Source organism: Camelus ferus, chromosome 16 (genome assembly GCF_009834535.1).
Source record: "Camelus ferus isolate YT-003-E chromosome 16, BCGSAC_Cfer_1.0, whole genome shotgun sequence".
NCBI classification, from domain to species: domain Eukaryota; kingdom Metazoa; phylum Chordata; class Mammalia; order Artiodactyla; family Camelidae; genus Camelus; species Camelus ferus.
In genome coordinates, this window is record NC_045711.1 from 22,610,939 (window position 1) to 22,629,705 (window position 18,767).

Below are 18,767 nucleotides of genomic sequence, written 5' to 3' on the forward strand. Positions count from 1 at the left end.
CGGGGGCTCTGGTGGCGCGCCTGCTCCTCCTGGAGCAAGTCTGCGGTGCCCGTTGGTGCCGGTGCGCGCGCGGCCTGGGCAGAGTGTTCATTCCTTGGAAAGCAGCGTGATGTGTGGCTGTGCTCGGGTCCCACAGTTGCTTCTCCGTGGAGCGCAGAGACGCCTTTAGAACCTGTCTGTCCGGGGCTGTGTGCCCTTGGGCTTGGGACGAGATGCTCGAGGGAGGCTGCTCGCAGTGCCCGGCCCTTAGAACCCTGGAGAAGTCTTGGGAAGGCCGTGCCGATCAGACCTGCCAAAATAGCCTTCGGAAGGGAAAGCTCGCATCTTTGTAGGGGAAGGGGGCTCCAGCACGCTTGGGGCCACATTTAGAGTTAGACTAACACTAGACATTTTAATATGAAATTGTTACTAGTTAATCAGCACTCGGCTGTATGTTGCCACAAGGGAAAAGGATTTGAAAATAAGGATTATGGAGTTGTTGATTGTTCTGTTCTGTTTCCTGCCACGCCCTGTGCTGCTTCAGGCAAGCAGCGGACAGTGGTACCAGATGAACGACTCCTTGGTCCACTCCAGCAACATCAAGGTGGTTCTGAACCAGCAGGCCTACGTGCTCTTCTATCTGCGGTAACTGAACCCCAGCCTCCCCGACGGGCACCCTCCCCCCCCGGCCCTTTTCTGGGAGAAAGTAACTGGGGATCCACAGGAGGGGCACTGAGTGGTTCACGGCCAGTCCCGTGTAGAGAGAGCAGCCCTGGGAAGGGCACTCTCAGACGCTGTCTGCCTGGCACTGAGTCAAAGCCAGAGCCTTGGGGAAGGTCGGAGCACGAGTCCATCTGCCCCTCCTGGAGGTGACTTTGACCATAAATGGGGCAGTTGGCTGTTATTTTATATCATTGCACCAAATTAGATGCGTTCCTTCTGGATATTGGTGGCCAGCTTGGCTTCCTCTGGGAGTGAAGTAGGTTGTCGGGGAGGAGTCCTTGAGGGGGTTTTAGGAGGCTGGTCACCGGCCTGAAGGACGAGAACGCGGAGACAGAGGTCTTCGGCTGCTTCGTACACGTTCTGCTGAGTTGGGATGAAGCATTCGCGGGGTCCCTCTGGCTCTCTGATCAATGGGGAGACTGAGCTTGGAGGAGCGCTGTCGTGACCTGCTCTCTGCTTTCGTGGGCAGAATGCGAGGCTGCGTAGCAAGTTCCCGTGGTTTAAGGGCAGAGTGAGGTTTCAGAGCAGCACGCCGGGACTGTCAGGGGTCTCTCTGGCTGTTCCGCCTTTGTCTGCCCTTTGTTTTTTTCCCACCACTGGAACTGTAACCTTGACGTCACTGTTCTGATGCCTTCTCACACTCAGTTGCACTCAGGCCTCTGCAGCTTTAGTAGGACAGCCCCTGACGGCTCTGTTCCTTCAACAGGCTCCCAGGCTCCAAGAAGAGGCCTGAGGGCTCCATCTCCAGGACAGCCTGCTCCGTCCCCGGCCGCCCCGGTGTGGTTCCGGACCACGTCAGGAAGAGCATCGCCAACGGGGCCGCGTCCTCCCCACTGGCCGGAAAGGTGCTTGTTTCAGAGGATCCACAGATAGGTTGTGGGCCTTCACACCCCTGCTGCTCTGGGGGTCACGGGGCCCCCAGACCTCTTCTCACTGGGGACTCGGCCCAATAGACAGTGCAGACAGTTGTTTCCTCCCTCCACGTTCTCTCTGAAGTTGGTCATGAGCCGACATTGATGGGGGGGAGGCAATGATGTGAAAACCTGACTCAGCAAACCCAGACGGAGCCCCCATGTGTCCCTGCCTTAGGGCGGCTGCCACGCAGGAGGGCGGCGGCCGGTTCCCAGAGCAAACCTTGGACCTTAAGTGTCCAGGAAAAAATATTTCATCCTCACATTTTAACACCAGAAGTGTGAGTCGTTTGAATCAGTTCCCTGATTTCAGTAATTGTGCTGTAGTTATGGTAAGAGAAGTCCTTTGTTTTTGTTTAATGTGTGGGAGGGTAATTAGGTTTTGTTTGCTTGTTTGTTTGTTTTTAATGGAGGCCCTGGGGATTGAACCCAGGACCTCATGTGTGCTAAGCACACACTCTACCCCTGAGCTACACCCTCCCGACAGACATCCTTTGTTTTTAGGAATACGTGCGGATGAATTTAAAGGTAAAAGGATGTCACGTCTGAAATTTACTTAAATGGGTAGAGAAATGTACGTGTGTGTCCGTGCATGTGCACACGTGTGTGCGGAGGGTGGAGGACGAGAGCGCTAGTGCGGTAGAGCGCTGACAGTTAGGAAGTACTCTTGAAGTGACTTTTAGCGTATTGAAAATTTTCTAGTAGGAAAAGTTAAGAACTCACTTTTATTGACAAAGTAATAGCAATTTCTTTATTACAACGTAACTCAGAATTCAAAAATAGGTCGACCCTCTTTGTCTACTGCATCTGTGACCCTTTTCCTTCAGTCTGAAGGTCAAATCCAAAGGCAGGCTGCCAGAGCCCTTCCCGGTCCGCAGGAGTTTTAGTCCTTTATGCAGATGTGTTTCCCTTCCAACATTCAAGGAAATAGAAGCCGAGATAGCAGTGTCGGAGTTGACGTAGCAGTGGTGATTGTCACTGTGGCCAGACCAGGAAGGCCCGAGGACCAGGCAGGGCGTGGGGGCGCCTGAGTGTGTGCAGGGGCACAGGGAAGACCCTGGGTCGGGCCACCACAAGGCCGCTTCCCTGACCCTGTGTGTTTCCTTTACAAAGATAACTTCCCAAACACAGCTGCAGCTGCACAGGAGTCATTTTACTTTAAATACCACTGTAAATTCCGTGTACTGCAGTGCCGTGGGAAGACGTGTTCTCTTTAGAGAGAATGTTAATAAAGAAATACTTACCTACATGACTTAAAATCACTCTGTTGCACATGCAAAGGATGTGGATGTTTAAACGATTTGAAGTAGTGTGCAGTCAGCACATATTTGGGAAAACACCTGCTGCTGGTGGGAGTGCAGTGGATGCAGTCTGGCGGTGTGCATCCTCATGTAGGAAAGTGTCAGTAGCCTGGTAGTTCTGTTTCTAAAAAATTAGCATGGCATACGAAGTGCAGAAAGAGATTCAGTCTTTTGATTGTTCGTTCAACCAGTAGTTTCTAAGCACTGACTCCACTGGACCTTGAGCCGGGTGGGGGGGCCATGACGGCGAACAGCACCCGTGCAGGCCTGAAGAAGCTTCTGGGTGGAGTGGGTGGTTCAGACCCCTTTGTAACGAGCTTTGCAGGGAAGGGCGGGGTGCTTAGCACCATGGTGTTCATTTCAGGGACACCTGGAGCCAGTCTGTAAACGCTTCGCTCAGCGAGATGGTTGCTAGTTAGACATCAGAGACCTGGCTGAGGGTGTGAATGTGTGACGGCACGGTGGTGAGGCCAGGACGGACGCCGCCGGGTGGCCAGGCCGCAGGGAGGCCCGCAGGGGGAAGCACCAGCGTGTTCATCGCTGCTTGTGTTTAGGTGGTGGAACTTCATGGATTCTTCTCCTTTATGCTTTTTTTGTATTTCTCAAGTCTTGACGTAAAGGTACTGCTTTCATAGCAAAGCTGATTAGTAAAGATGGCCACCCCTATATGCACAACTCAAGAGATACTGAAAAGAAGTAACGGTGTCTTTATCACGTGTCCGTGGAAATGGTCTGTCTGGGGCTGCTCGTTGGAGCCCCTGCCTGCCACCACCCTGCAGAAGCCCCGGCCCCGCTCCCTCTGGTTCTGACCGCGTCCTCTGCTTCACTCCCTTAGAGACCAGACCCTGTGACGATGAAAAAGCTGCAGACCCCCGAAGAAGTTGGGGTGCCCATTGCCAGGAACGGCTCCTTGTTGGGGCTGAAGTCTCAGAATGGACATGCTCCTCCCAAGCTGCCCTCGGGGTCCCCTTCCTCCAAACTCTCCAAAACACCCACGCACGCGCCCACCCTCCTGGAGGAGCCTGGGAAGAAGGTCAAGAAATCCGCCACCCTGCAGCCCTTCTCCCCATCCCCCAAGACGGCTCAGGGGCTCCACAGGACCGGCGACCCGAGCGGCAGCCGGTGTGCGAGCCGCGGGCAGGGCCCCTGGGACGGCAGGGCCGCCCCCGTCTCTACCTCAGCCCGGCCCCCGGCCGCAGGCCCCGCGGATGGGCCCCCGGCAGGCGGTCCAGGGCTCCGCCGCTGACGGCTGGGCTTCCAGCGCTTCCAGCCCCGAGTCCTCGGCCGGCAGCGGCCAGGCCCGTGCCCCCCGGCCCCCCGGGAGCCGAGCCGCCCCACTCCGTGATGCTCAGGGAACCGACTCTGCCGCTGCCGGCCCGTCCAAGACGCCGCCGCCCCAGGAGGACACCAAGGGGACGAAGCCCAGGGTCCCTGTCCCTAGCAGCTGCGCCCCCGAGCCCACCACCGCCACGTCTCCTCCACCAGCCAAAAAACCAGCCCTTTCTGCCAAGAAGGTGGGTGTGTGGACACTTCGGGCCTGACAGTGTGTTGGGGAGGGTGTCGGAGAGCGCGTTTGGCTTCGGTTGAGGGGGTGGGCGACAGTGGGGGGCATTTGGCCACCCGGGGGCCAAGTTGTCGTTCATTCCTGGGTGTTTGCAGGTGAGGGCAGGGGCTGGCCTGCATGATGCCGGCAGCTGATGGGGCTGGGGTGCCCCGCGGTCCCCCGTCTGGGTCTCTAGACTGGATGGCCTCAGGGAGACTTGGGATCAGTCGGGCAGGCGGGGACACAGAGGACACGGGCTGGCTGGCGCCTCCATGTGCAGCTCGAAGCTCCGGGATGGAATGTCGTGCTGAGATTTTTGTTGAACTTCCTTCCTTCTTCCTTTTCGGTTCTAACCAGAGACACTTCTGATTCTTCTCCCGCCACTCTCCCCCCCTCACTCTCCCTTTCTGTTTGTTTTTTCTCCCTCTGTCCTCTTGTCCTTCTTTCTGGGCTCCTTTGTTTTTTTCTTTTCTTTTTCTCTTCTCTTTGTTTTCCCTCTTCACTCACGGCAACCTTTTTTAGACCACCAAGTTTTTATTTATGTCAATAACTACAGGCCAGCACCCTGCGGAGGGCAACCGGCAATGACCTCCGTCCACCTCCCCTCTCTCCATCCTCCGACCTCACCTACCCCAGGAAACCCACTCACCCCGTCGTCGCCTCCACCTGGCCTGTCAGTGCAACCAGGTGAGCGCGGCTGGCCGCCCCTCCCGGTGCTGCGTGTGCAGCTGCGCGGGCACAGGGTCTCCCTGGTCTCTCCAGGTCCTCCTGGTGACATTGGGTCAGAGGCAGCAGGGTCCCCGCAGTCCTGGTGTGTTCATTTTGTCCTCGTCTCCTGTCTGTCTGCCACATGCACATGGCACTGGGTGTGCTGTGAACTGAGCTGCCTGTGGCCCCCCGGCCCCATGACAGGACCCCGAAGGAGAAGAGAAAGGGGGGCGTTCCGAATAGACCCCGCGTGAGCCCAGGGTCCCGCACGGTCCTAGTGTCTCCCAGCCACTCCCCAGGCTTATCTCAGGGTGGGTGGGGCCTGTCGCCCTAGCCCTGCGGAGCCTCCCCTAGTGGGCTCTGGGCCCTTCGCCCTGGCTTCTGGAGCAGAAGGCCTGGTTCTGTGGGAGCTTTTCGGGCTCCTGGGTAGAGGCCCCTCCCGGAGGTGTGGGCTGTTGCCTCCCCACAAGTGCTGCACGAGGGTGCTCACCCTCCTAGTGTGCACAGCGGCAAAAAGCTGAGAATTTCTGATAAATGATGCTGAGGGGCTGTCAAGGTGTTTGGCAGCTGGGGGGCAGGGAGAAGGGAGGGAGGAAAGAAGGAAGGAGGAGGGGAAGGAAGGAGAGAAGGGAGAGAGATGGGTGAGGCCGTGAGAGGTTCGGGTAGGTCTAGTGTTTGCTGTGGTGCCACCATGCGCTCCCCACCCCTCAACTCGTTCTGGTTGCACGTCTGGGGCATCCCCCCCATCGCGCACTCAAGAGGACCCCGCCCTTCCCCTAACCCAGCACCCCACAGCCTCTCCCTCGCTCTCTCCTGGCACAGTGTTTTTGCACGTAGTAGGTCCTTGAACATTTAAGGGATTGATTGGGTATTTTTTCTGTTTCTTTGGCGCATAACCTTTTTCTTTTTAAATTCCAGAAAGCGCAGAGTCACGTGACATAGTAGTGCAGCTCGTACGTGGCCGTCAGAGTTTGTTCTGATTTAGATGATGACGAAACAGTCCTGTTTAATTCAGTTACCCTTGGGAGAGGCATTATTGACACTCACTCACAGATGAGGAAATTGTGGCTCAGAGTGGGAAGTTGACGTAGCTGGCGAGAGGCAGATCCAAGAGTCTAGTCTGATTCGGCCCCAGACCCTGCCCCCGACTCGTCCTGCTGTGTGATCTGGCTGTGTTTCCCTGATTTTCCTGACCCTCAGCTTTCAGAGGAAAGTCATAGGAGGGGACCAGTGGAAGGGGTGTGGGCTTGTACCGCCTTTCTCCTAAGGCTGCCTTCCTGTGCCGGAGCACCTGGAGACTTGTGGAGGCTGGAAATCTATCGTTTAGCGCAGCTTTCCTCTTTGTGTTGGAAACTTAAAACTTTAAGAGTTTGCAAAAATAGTTTAAACTGCCTGGTGATGAGAAACTGATAGATATATGATGATGTTTAGTAACTTTGATCTTAAGAAGGTTTGAACTTTATTGTCAGCCTGTGTTTTCTGATTTCCACGTTATGCCTGTGTATCTGATGTTCATGGGGGAAAACCACTTAAAGTCCTTACCTAAAAGGGAGAGGGCTGAGGGAGGGCAGATGGAAAGAGCTCAGCCCATCCTCACTGCCTGGCTGTCCCTGCAGGGCTGTTTCACCTGCTCCCAGACCATCCAGCCATCTGAAGCCCCATGCTGGCCCCCGCACCTCGTCACTGTCCAGTAGCTCCCAGCCTTTTGGGACATCAGACCCTCAGAGCTGCTCGTCCGCCTCTGCTCCCCTGCCTCAGGTCAACGGGGGCATCAGAGCCCCTCCACACCAGCTGCTAGAGGCCAGCGAGCCGCCCCAGATCCTCCGTAAGAAGAGGAAGAAGAGCCCTGTGGGGGAGACCCGGGGCTCGGAGGTCGGCACAGCCACTGCAGCCCCTCCCGGGAAGAGGAGGAGGAGGAAGAGGAGGCAGACAGGGGACACAGATGCCTCCCCCCGGCAGGAGGGGCAGGTGCAGAGGCAGCCCTGGGGTCCTGAGTGCAGGATGGAGAGCCGGGTAGGGCTGCCCGTGGACAGACTGGAGGAAGAGAGTGGACAGCAGCAAGAGAACAGCCAGCACCTGGGGAACGGGTGGCTGGAGGGATGCGTGACCGATGGCCACCCTGTGAGCAACAGAAAGAAGAGGAGGAGGGGAGTGGAGAGCCTTGGTGGAGAAGACTGCCTCCCCCAGGACCCACCTTGGCATGGGTAAGAGCAAGGAGGCAGGCAGCCCTGCACCTGCTCTGACAGACACACGGTCCACTCCCAGGCGGGTGGCTGTCTGGAAGTAGAGGTGCTGCCTGGACCTCTGGGACGTGACCATGTCCTCAAGTGTCCCAGTGGGATGGCGAGTGGAGGCAGCGTTCCAGACCCGGCCAGCATCTTCTGTTCCAGGAGGTCATGTGACCTGGCCAGGCAGGGCCGTGGTCAGATCATCCAGTTAGGAGGATTACAAGATGCACTTGTGTGCTCCTCTGGGCCGTGCAGGTGGACAGCTGGCACGCTCTGTCCACTTCGGGCTCTGGTAGTGTCTCCGGGGGGCTGTCCTGCAGGGCTGAGGCACACTCCAGCTGAAGTTCATGGGGTGTTTGGGCCTCAGTTTGCTTGGGGCTGACTGTTGACTCTGACTTCTCAGGAGCGGCTCTCCGTCAGACACCGTCCAGCCAGAGACCCCTGTGGCATCACCCAGGAAAAAGAAAAAGAAAAAGCGGAAGCAGGAGTTGTGGCAGGAAGTAGATGAGAACTGAACCTGAGGGTCGGAGGGGCTCTGCCTGCCCTACTCCTGGGGACCCCACAGGTGTGTCCTGGGCAGGGGAGCAGGGGGCGGGCCAGGCCTCTGCCTGCATCTCAAGGCGGGTGTGTAGTGGGAAGGGCCAGTTCAAAGGCCTCTCACCCCTGCCCCACGTCTGCCCCTTTGTGTGAGCCGTCAGGCCACAGTGTCCTCACCCGGCAAAGCGTCAGCCGTAGCTGCCCGTCCGTAGGAAAGATGGGTAACCATAAGCTTGACACATTCTGTTAACACAGATTTGAGGCTGTTCCCGTCTAAACCTTCACACTGGGCTGACTCCTGGGCCGCCCAGCCTGGAGTTTTTGTGCGCTGCTTGAACATGGAGCATTGGGGTCAGAAGCTGAGCCCCTCGGCCCCACTCTGCAGTGGCCTCTCTGAGATCGCGTGGCCCTTGCCATTCAGTTTCCTTGGGCTGCGGCTGGGCTCAGGCTGAGCGGCCGGCTGAGCTCGCTGGGCTGTCCTGAGAGAACGTGTCTGTTGAACGAAGGGTAGAAACAGCCAGCTTCTCGGGAAGGGCCCCCAGGCAGCAGGCCCCGGGGGGTCTGCTCTGCCATCTGCGGGTCCAGTTCTGTTAGTGCTTTGGGGTCCTGCAGGCCCCTGGGGGTTGGTTTATGTCTGTCAGTCTCCAGAGAAAGGAATTTATGGACACACATGGAATTTTAATAGTTGCATCGCGAAGCGCCAGCTGCCAGGCAGTGAGGGGTAAGCACAGCCAGCGGGGAAAGGCCGCACGGGGTGGGGCGCCACCCGACCTCGCGGCCAGTTGCTCGGCCAGCACCCTGGCCGAGCGGGAGATGCGGCTGGGCCACCGGGCTCGGAGGGGTGGGTGTGGGGGACAGGAGCTGCCCTGCAGAGCTGTGGGGACGGGGCAGCATTCTGTCGTCGCTCCAGGTCCCCGCGGCTGAGGGAGCTTCCGTTCGGACCCCCTTTTCTCCTTCCCCCGTCAGACCGAGGACTCGCTGCTGCCTGTAGGGTTTTGTTTTGTTTCCGGTGTTTGGGTTTTCATCTTTTCCACAGTTGATTTGTCCAGTAGTGTCTTCTATTGAGAAAGAATAACTAACTCCCTTGTCACGGGCTGGAAGGGAGAACTTGCTTTTTACGTGTTCTTTCAAGGATTTGTCCTCAGTGGGTTCTTTGATTCTGTTGTAAACGAAAGGTGTACAATGGTTTCCTCAGGTGATTTATTTTAATGTGTGTAAGTGTTCCTCGGATTGCAGGGCTGGGACGGGCTCCTCCTGTATCCTGGGACAGAGAGAGAATATCCGACGTGGTCCAGGAACTGCTCAAGTACTCATCTGATAAGGCCTACGGCAGAAGAGGTACTGGTTTTGCGACTGGACTTCTGTCTTCCTGCGATTGGCTCGCTAGGAGTGGGGAGGGCCGAGACGGGTCCTGCTGAGCCTGGTGCCCAGTGGTCACTTGGCTCTGAAGATGGACAGGAAATGGACCATGAACATCTGATGCCCCCCCCAACCCCCACAGCCATTGCATGAAGGTCAAGAGCCCTGCAGGCAAGTGCTGTCTGTGGAGGCACCCAGAGCAGCTTATCCCTGGGGTCCGGGAGCAGGGGGGTGAGCAGGGTGGCCGCCTCTGGGCAGGCCCCCCCGGGGACAGCGTTAATCTGGGTCTGGGGAGGGAGTGGACAGGAAAGCTCGTCCTAGCACTTCTGCCGTAAGTTCTCATTTGGAACATTGTTTTTCTAATTCAGACTTGGAGAAGGAACACGAGATCTTGTTTCTCAGATGAGGGCATGGGTTTAAAAAGAACTAAATTTTGTAGGTTGGCGGTTCGGAGAGTTAGTGTTTGCTCTTTAAGAGACAGAATCACTGACCGCCCTGCACACGGGAGACCACTCTGTCCCTCCCCTTTTCCGTCCCCGAGTGTCCTTTCACCAGAGGGTGGAACTCGGAAGTTTTGAGTACCTAGGAGGAGAGCAGCCTGGTTTGTAAACTTCGTCCGTGAAGTAAGTCCCCCGGGCAGCTGGGAGCCCACCAAGGTGCCGACGTGTGCGTCTGTTTTGCAGTTCTGACGTGGGACGGCGAGGTGTCGGCGGTCAGTCAGGACGCCATGCAGGACAGCCGGCTGGCCCGCACGGCCACGGTCATTGACAACTGGGACGAAGAGTTCGATCGAGGGAAGGTGTGGCATGTGGTGAGGACGGGCGGGGCAGTGCCGGTGGAGGGGGATTTTGGGGACAGTTTGAAGTGGCAGCTGTGTCCCAGGGTGGCCAAGGGCGAGACTGGAGCTGACTGCTCGGGTTCAGGTGCCACAGGTCATGGCCCACGGCTGGGCACGTGTCCTCCGGTTGCTCCTGCTCCTCCGTCAGTGAAGTGGGGCTCGGGGACACCCCGTGGTCATAGGGAGAGTAGGATGTCCAGCCGAGGGCGCACCCTGGGGCGCCTGCTGCTGCGCAGGAAGCACCTGAAAAGGAGCCGCCAGAAACGAGGGGCTTTCGGGGAATCGTGACACCTGCGGTTCTTGATGCAGGAAAAGAAAGTGAAAAAATTCAAGAGAGAGAAGAAAAGAAGCTTCAACGCCTTCCAGAAACTTCAGAGTAGACGGAACTTCTGGTCTGTGACTCATCCAGCTAAGGCCACCAGCCTCAGCTATCGCCGCTGACTTTGCTGCTGTCGATAGGTCAGTTTGGGGCGGGGGTGTGTGTATGTGTGTGTGTGTGTGTGTGTGTGTGTGTGTGTGATGGGTGCACACACCCGTCACTCACAGAGGACCAGGCCGTGTTTCCAGGCTCCATCTGTGTTGCACGTCGTTGCCCGTGTCGGATGCGCCCTCTGGGGTGGGTGGTGAGACTCCCAGGGGCTCATTCCTCCCCACCGAGAATGACGCTCTTGACCCCACAGCCTCTGGAGACGAGGCGTCCCTTCCTGGAGTCTGTCTGTCTGAACCGTACAGCCACTTGCCAGGGACTTGCTGGCCCCTACTGTAGGAGGATGGCCTGCGGCAGCCCTGGGCTTGTTCAGACCAGGACCTCTGGTGACAACACACACTGTGACAGACCCCACAGCGACGTGTGGAGCAGGCGGCAGCGGCATGGCGACCAGGAACCCGGGACAGGGCTGAGCGTCCCCGGATCCTGGCCAGCGGCATCTGGCCTGGGGCCATGGTGGCAGAGAGCCGGGAGGACAGTGGCCATGCCTTCCCAGGACGCCCTCCAGTCCACAGAGGACAGCGAGCGGTTGCTTCCTCTTCTCAGAGGGCCGTCCATCACCCTCCCCGGCGGCTGGTGCTGCAGTCCGTCCTGGCCTCCCCGCTTCCCCTGTCTCTATGCCTTACTGCCCACCCTCAGAAGCCGGAGCCCGCGGCCAGCCCCACGCTGCTGCCTCTCCCTCGCAAGAAACTCCCGACCGTCTCTGGGAGGCAGGTGGCGGGGGCGGAGATGGGCTGACGCACCTGCTTTCCGGGCTGCTCTTGACTCTGCAGTGGCTTTGCCAGACCCTCCCTTGCAGCTGCAGTAACCCGCGGGTCCTTGTCGAGGTGGTGGTCTGGGAGTAGAATCCTCCTTTTATTTTCCTACTTGAGATAAAACCTTTATTTTTGATCAGGCCTGTGGCTTCCATTAGCAATATGTCTCCTTCCCCTAATGTGCAGATCCTGGCTTCGTTTGCTCAATTTTATGAGTGCTTTTGAATTTAGATGATTGTCTAACTCAAGGAGATCACGGTCACTTTTCTATCTCGCTCAAGCTGTGCCTGCAAATTTGTCATTGAATAAATACGGGAACTCCTCAGTGAGGGCGATGCTTTCCAGTAAAAAGAGGGAAGTCCCAGTGGCAGAAAGTGTAGAAGTAAATCCCTCCGCGGGTGTCTGGAGATGGACCGTGTCCGACCTCGCCCTGTCCTGCAAGTGGTCCTCCTGGCCTGAGGCCCGATGCCCCTGTCTGGCCCCGACTTTCTTCCTCGCGGAGCCTTGCCCTTTGCTTTGCCACTTGTTCTGGGGCCTGGGGGGATCTTGGTGGTATGGAAAAAGCGTTATTTTTTTATATGGGGAGATATATCACTTTTTTCATGTGGGGGGTTCTGTTCGTTTTTCTTCCTGTTTTTGTATTTCTCTTTTAAAAGGTAGGGGCAGTAATACCAGCGGCCTGAGCTGGGGCTGCCCTGGTCCCGGCAGGTGAGCAGGGCTTTGCGTGGACCCAGCCCTGCATATCAGCTGCACCTTGTTCAAAGCTGAGGGGTCTGCCCCAGTGCTCTGTGGCTTTGTCCTCTGTCACCTTGGGAGGGAAGGCAGGTGCCTCTACAGGCAGGGTTTTTCCCCCTCTTGTGAGATTGACATTCATTCCTCTACGACTTACATCCACAGCCACGTTTTCGTCATGTTCGGCGGTGGAAAAAAGAAAAATTCAGTAGTTTGCTAGTCCAGAGTTTATCTCCTTTCTCTCCCTCTGCTCCTCCAGATCAGCCTCTTCCTTTCACTGCTCCGTGATGGTAGATCCTTTTCCCAAAGGAAACGTACCTGCTTTCTCCTGGGCAGTGATGAGCACAGGCCTGGCCCTGCAGCGTTCCTCAGTGCCGGGCAGAGTCGAGTCCTTCCCTCCAGGGAAGGGGCATCAGCCAAACCAGGAGTAAGAGGACAGGCCCAGAAAATTAGTCCAAACCCTAGGTGTACATATATAAGTAACTGAAGCTTTTGTAATAGCGGTCACCGGGTTGACTTAGAGTATCGGTTTAATTTAAGTTTGTGTTAGGGGTCACTTCTTCTGGTGGTCCTGGGTCCTCTTGCTCCCTGCCTCTAGGCTGGGGTCCTGGTCCCACCTCTGCCCCATATGTGCAGAGAGCCCGCAGCCCACGACCTGCAGCCCCGCTCCAGGGGTCCAGGGGCCCCAGATGTTGCCAAGATCTCGGTGCAATAAAATAATTTTTGTGAGTCTTGCCTGTGTGTTTTTTCCCCCTTTGACTTTTAAAAGTTTCACCTCAACCACAGTCCGCCGTCGAAGGTCACGGGAGAGGTCGACCGAGTCTCTGGTAACCCACCCGTGAGCTGGGCGCCTTCTGCAGCAGGAAAGCTTAGAGCGGGTCTCCGTTAAGAGTTAAGGGGAGTGAAGAGGTTTACTTGTGTGTCTTAATGTGTTATTTGAATTTAAGAAGACAGGAATCTTTGAAGTGGCTCCCTGAGCTTTGTGGGTGATTGTCCATGAGCACTAAATTGGAGAAACTTGGAAACAGTATCATTCCAATGAGGTTTGTTGTTTGAATTTGTTTTGACTGAATAATGTTTGGATTTCTGCAGAGAAAGGTGGGGGAGAAATCACACGTTTGACTAAGCTGTGAGTTTCCCTCCCAGCCGGCACGGGCGACTCGGGCCCTCCTGGGCCGAGCGGCCGCGTTACCCGTGTTGGTACAGGGGTGGTGCGCGCTGTTAGGCCCACCCGGCTGGGCTGTGCTGAGCGGGAGGTTGGGATCTGGCCGTAGTGCATCCAGGAAGTCGGGTGAGGCCTGGAGCGGCGCAGGTCCCTGCAGAGTCCCCGTGCCTGGGACGTCACCTGCGGCAAGAGCAGCCCCAGTGAGTCTGTGACAGAAACTAGTGCGGTCCTGGGCGGAGGTTTCCAGTTGGTGGGTTCTGTACCCGAGCCCCACAGCTCCTTACCCCTTCCCTTCAGTGGTGCCCCAGAGCTCCCCACCCAAACGTACCCCTCAAACACAGGGCTCCCCCTACCCCGGTCACTGTGGGGGTTTGGCCAGACAACGAGGAACGCCAAGTACGAACAGGTGAGGCGAGATGATACCCGGACCCAAACCAGAGGGGTCGGACGCTGGTGTTTGCCAGCTTCCGCTGGGCTCTGACTCAGGCGGCCCCGCTCTCCCATCCCCTTCACTGGTCACCCTACCCATCTGTGCCTTCCTGCTGCCTTGTGCCCGTTACTCTTGGCAAATGATTTCACCCCATTGCAAGGATTCCCCTGGCACTCCAAAATAGAACAACGAAACTTGAGAAAACCAAAACTGAAACCAGCTCGCTTCTTTCTCCAGCTGTTTTTTTCCTTCATCCAACCTGGTGGTTCCAACACTCACAGAGCAGCAGAATCACCTAGGAAAGGTGTGGGTTTTCTTTGATGGAGGTGCTGGGGATTGAACCCGGGACCTTGTGCTTGCTAAGCATACACTCTACCACTGAGCTGTACCCACCCCTCCAGAGTTTTTTAATACTAATTTTTTTATTGAATTGTAGCTGATTTACAATGTTGTGTTAACTTCTGGTGTACAGCATAGTGATCCATTCATACATACATTCATTCATACATGTACATACACGTACATATATACATACACATACTCAGTTACATATGTATTCCTTTGCATATTCTTTTTTCTTACAGGCTACTTCAAGATATTGGATATAGTGCCCTATGCTCTATAGTAGGACTCTATTTAATACTAATTTAATACTCATGTGAAGGAAATGGGAGTCTCCCGGGTGAGGCGTGGGCATTGGCATTTATTGAAAACCTTCCCCAGAGAACTGCTGTTCTAGTCCCAAGTCTCAGGTGTGAGTGGGCCTCAGCATCACCAGGGGGCTGTTAAAAGGCAGGTTGCTGGGCCCCCTTCCCCCCACATTCTGATTGAGCAGGTCTGGGGTGGGGCCTGAGAACTGGCATTTCTAACTCCTTCCGGGGGGTAGTGGGCAGGGGCCACACTGGGAGACCCACAGTTCCGTCCTAACGACTCCGACGTGGAGTGGTCAGTGGGGCCCTCTGTGGAGGCCGCCTCTGTGGCCTGAAGACGCTGGAAGAGGGGCCCCTGCAGGGCTGACACCCCTGTGCTCTCGAAGCCGACCTCTCGCCCCTCTTGGGGGACCTCGCTTCAGTGACGATGAACACATTCCAGTTCCTGCCATCCTAAAAAAGCCCCCTTTCTTCTGTGTCCCCTCCCTCTCTCTCAACTCATCTTGAGTTTGTCCTCTGTTCCATTCTCCATGGTCCTTAGTCTGCCTTCTGCCCTCATGAATCCATTCAACAGCCCAGTTGAATGAGTGTTTGCCACGACATCTTTTCAGGACGGGACACTGGTCACCGCTCCCCCTCCCTGGAGAGCTCTTCTTTTTCTGCCCCTTAAAATGTTAAGTCTGTTGGAGCTGATGAGCGCTAGGTACGTAGATATAGCCAAAATCAGTCAGCTCCAATCAACATACCCCGTGGTCCCATCAGTACCTCCCATGGAACATCTATTCCTGTTCTTAGTGACAAACTGGTGGCCCAGAGTTCTTGGTTCTCTCTGCCCTCCTTGCACCTGTGTCCTGCTCCTCCTGTGTCCCTCCTGTGGCTGGGCTCCCACCACACCCCTGTGGCCAAAGCCAAAAACAGCGCCCGCCTCACTCAGCACCTCCCTCTCTTTACCGCGGCGTCAGCGATGGAAGTCTGATCCTGCCACCTGGCTGTCGGGAAATTCCTTCCCTCTTTCCATCTCCACTGCCTGGCTCTCAGTGTGAGTTGCCACCAGTTTTCTCTTGGACTCAAATCACTCTCCAGTGCACCTGCTTCCTGCTCTGGCTTCCTGGCCCCCAGGACCATCCTTCAAGACCAGAAGCCCTAACCCAGTCATGCTGCCCTCAGGTTCCCAGCACCTGTCACCACTGTGCTGTTGAAAGAATTGTTAGCCTTCACCATCCCATGCTAACAGTTCAGACTGTTACAATGTAACTTTGTGTATTTTTTTTTTTTTTGCTCTTAAGAAATTAGGAAGGAATTAGAAATGATTCTGATTTCTTTATTCTCCTCTCTTACATGGATTGCTCTGCTGTTTTCTGCGTTACAGGGCTCGGTTAGACATGTCCCCTCTGCAGGGACAGGCGGGTGCTGTCTCCAGTGGGTCCCAAATTTCAGGGTCCCGGGAAGTCTGGGTTACAGGGATGAGCTGGAAGAGCTTCCAAAGGAAGTGTGGTTGGTGACTGTGGCTTTGGACTCTGCTCAGAACACGGCCAGCCCACCTCCATTGATATCCCTGGTCCAGTCCTCTTGATGGTGCTCCCCCGAGCCCGAGCCCCTTCCCCCCTTCCCCCATCCTCCACCACTTTTTTTTTTCCTGCAAGTGAAAACATTCTGGCAGGTTTGGCGGGAACTGGAGCATTCACCCCTCTCTTTGACGTGAAAGCCTGGATTCTGTGGCACGTGGCCAGCTGTCTCTCGGGCGGGCAGCAGGGAAGCAGTTGGTGACAGCTGGATCCAATCAAGTTCCATTACAGACAGATTTGAAGTGCCATTCACACACAGGAGAAATTGCAAGCTTTAGCAAAATAAAATCTGGGGGTTTTCAAAGCAGGACAATGCCCCAGCCTCAGCCCGGGATGGGGAAGCTGCTTGGCTTCCATCTCTGCACGTGGGAAGCATCCTTCCTGCCCCATACCGCCTCCCTCCCCAGGGCGGGCTGGACTGGCAGAGAGCAGGGGAGTGGCCCCTGTCTTGTATTTACTGAAGACACCTGATCAGAATGCCTGTCTAAGGGTGGGGAGGAGTCAGAGGCTAGCTTCTAGAAGAGCCGCTCGGTCTCCGTCAGCATCTCACCTTGGTCTTCAGGAGGACCGAGGGCTCACCCAGCGGCTGGGCATGTGACAGCTGGCTGGCCTGGCTGAGCCCATTCTCCTGTGAAGCAGGCATTATCTGAGGTCACTGTCCCTCACACTCTGGGCCCTAGCCTTGGCAGAGCTCTGAGTAGTGGCTCATCAGGTAGCCAGTGATAATTCTATGTTGAGGGGAGGCCTCACAATGTGGCTCTGTTGGCCCCAGCAGACCATGATCCTTCAGTGCATGGTGGGGTGGGGACAGGAGCTGTTCCTTTTGCACGTGGAGGGGGTGTAAGTGCTCATACAGAAAGGGGACACTGTCCTCCCCTTTCCCATGAGACCCTCCAACCTGAACCACCAGTATTTTTGTTCGAAATGCAAATATATACCCCTGTTCTGTCTTTGCTTTCTCCACTTAATACAGCTTGGGGATGGTCCTGCATTGGTGAATGCAGAAATCAGCCTCAATCTTTTAAAAGCTGTGGGTGCCCCCTTGTATGAAAGCATTGGAATCCAGTAATCTGCCCCTCTTTGAACATTGTTTCTGAAGACATCTGAAATAACACAGAGTAGGGATGGAGATAGCAGCTCAACAAACCAACCCTCCAAGCCACGCACGTGACAACATGGGGTCTTTTACAGTGACCCACAGTCAGGTTCGTTGTACATCCCTACCCAGTGCATCCATACACAGCCCAAACAGACATCCTTATGACATGTGGTGGACACTGATTCTTTCTACTTTATTCTATCTTCTCTTCATCTAAGGGTGGTGGTTTCTCAACCATTCAGAGTCGGGACCTGCGATTCGAAAACATTGCTGTCATGAAACAATGTAAGTGAACAGAATGTGTAAACAGTCAAGTACTATGCTAGCTGAAGTGATTAACATTCACACCAGTATCCCTCCCCATTCAAATGTACTGGGTTTGGGGTTCAGATCATGGTGGGAATTAATGTGTTACCTGAGTGGCTTTATATTTTGGTCACTGAGCAAGAGTTCAGGCACCAAGGGACCATGCCTCGAACCTTCTGGTGAGTGTGGCTTAAAGTGCAGTAAATAGAGAGAGTGTCAAACATCCAGGGAGAGTCCGTGCTCCCTGTGAAGGAAAGAGACTCACCAGACCAAAGGGGGTTGATTCTAAGAGCGTCATAAGGCCAGGCCAAGATGAGGAAATGACCCTGGATCATTGAGCACGCAGTCTCCAAATGCAAGGACACATTGGGGCCAAATTGTGATTCCCGGCTCTAACGTTGCCTGTAAAACCAAACAGTCTGGTGAAATCAGTGAGATTAAGCTCTTAGGTCCAGCAGAATCAACCTTTTAAGAGGTAAGGTAACAATCTATACAAGCGAAAGTGTCAAAAGAAACATGTGCCTAAGGAAATGGAGACCATCTTCTTGGACTTTAGGAGACATCAAGCTTCTCCACCAAAGGGTGCGTCAGACAGCTCAGGGGAGTCAGAAGGATGCTTGCTTGTGAATGCACGATTTTCTTAGCCACCAGAGGGTGGGCCAGAGCTGCACCCTGTTGTAAAGATTAGGATCCCGTAGGCTGATATGTTGAAACCCACCTCATCTAACAAAAATATTGTCAGCTATGTAGCAGATGAGTCAAAGACAGTGACAGATCTGTCACCTCAGAGATTAGTTCTGGGCAGAAGCTTGGATTTTACAAGCAGAGGCTGCATTTCGTGAGTGGGAAACAGATTGAGGGGGTTGAGCTGTTTGCCCAGGTCACAAGGCTTCCTACTAAGGAAGCAGATCTGGAAAGAAACCCCAGAGGTTCCTCATTCATGTATTCCTTTTCCATGAGCGGAAATTACTTTTCTTTGTTGTCTAGAACTGTTGAGAAGTCCTGGGAGACATATTTTAGGGTTGGCCAGTGAAACAGGATTCTGAGAGGGATCACAGCCACCACCCCTCTCCACCTATGGAGATATTCCAAAAGAGGTCCTGTGACCTTTCAGGGACATTGCCAGGGCCTTGAGCTGAACTCTTCTCCAGCAGCCCCTGGGTACCACCCACTTTGCTAAGTGTCCGGGTGTACGCACTCCAGCCTGGATACTGCCCACTGTGCTAAGTGTTGGGGTGTACGCACACCAGGAGGGCCCTGGACCATCCCTGAGTAATGAGTGATCCTGAGGTCCCTTCCAGCTGAGGTGCTTGTAATTTTTATAGGTAGCGCCAAACCAATGAAAGAGTGTATGCATCTAGGAGTGGCTAGAAAAGTGGCACTTTATTTTTCTAAATTAAAAATTGTGGAGTTCCCCATCTTCAGGTGTGGGACTGCTTTCTACGTTCCAC

At 55.3% G+C, this 18,767-nt stretch overlaps 1 protein-coding gene across 1 annotated transcript in view; it reads left to right on the plus strand.

The window, feature by feature from the left end:
• USP36 (ubiquitin specific peptidase 36) overlaps nt 1-12,830 on the plus strand; it is a 32,793-nt gene extending 19,963 nt beyond the window's left edge. Inside the window, 11 exon segments of the mRNA XM_032456701.1 lie at nt 524-624; nt 1,409-1,547; nt 3,750-4,141; nt 4,143-4,428; nt 5,014-5,144; nt 6,782-7,369; nt 7,797-7,958; nt 9,167-9,268; nt 9,973-10,088; nt 10,437-10,586; nt 10,808-12,830. Of these exon segments, the coding sequence (XP_032312592.1) occupies nt 524-624; nt 1,409-1,547; nt 3,750-4,141; nt 4,143-4,428; nt 5,014-5,144; nt 6,782-7,369; nt 7,797-7,908 (1,749 nt within the window). The 3' untranslated portion in view covers nt 7,909-7,958; nt 9,167-9,268; nt 9,973-10,088; nt 10,437-10,586; nt 10,808-12,830.
• Nucleotides 12,831-18,767: the final 5,937 nt, after the last annotated feature.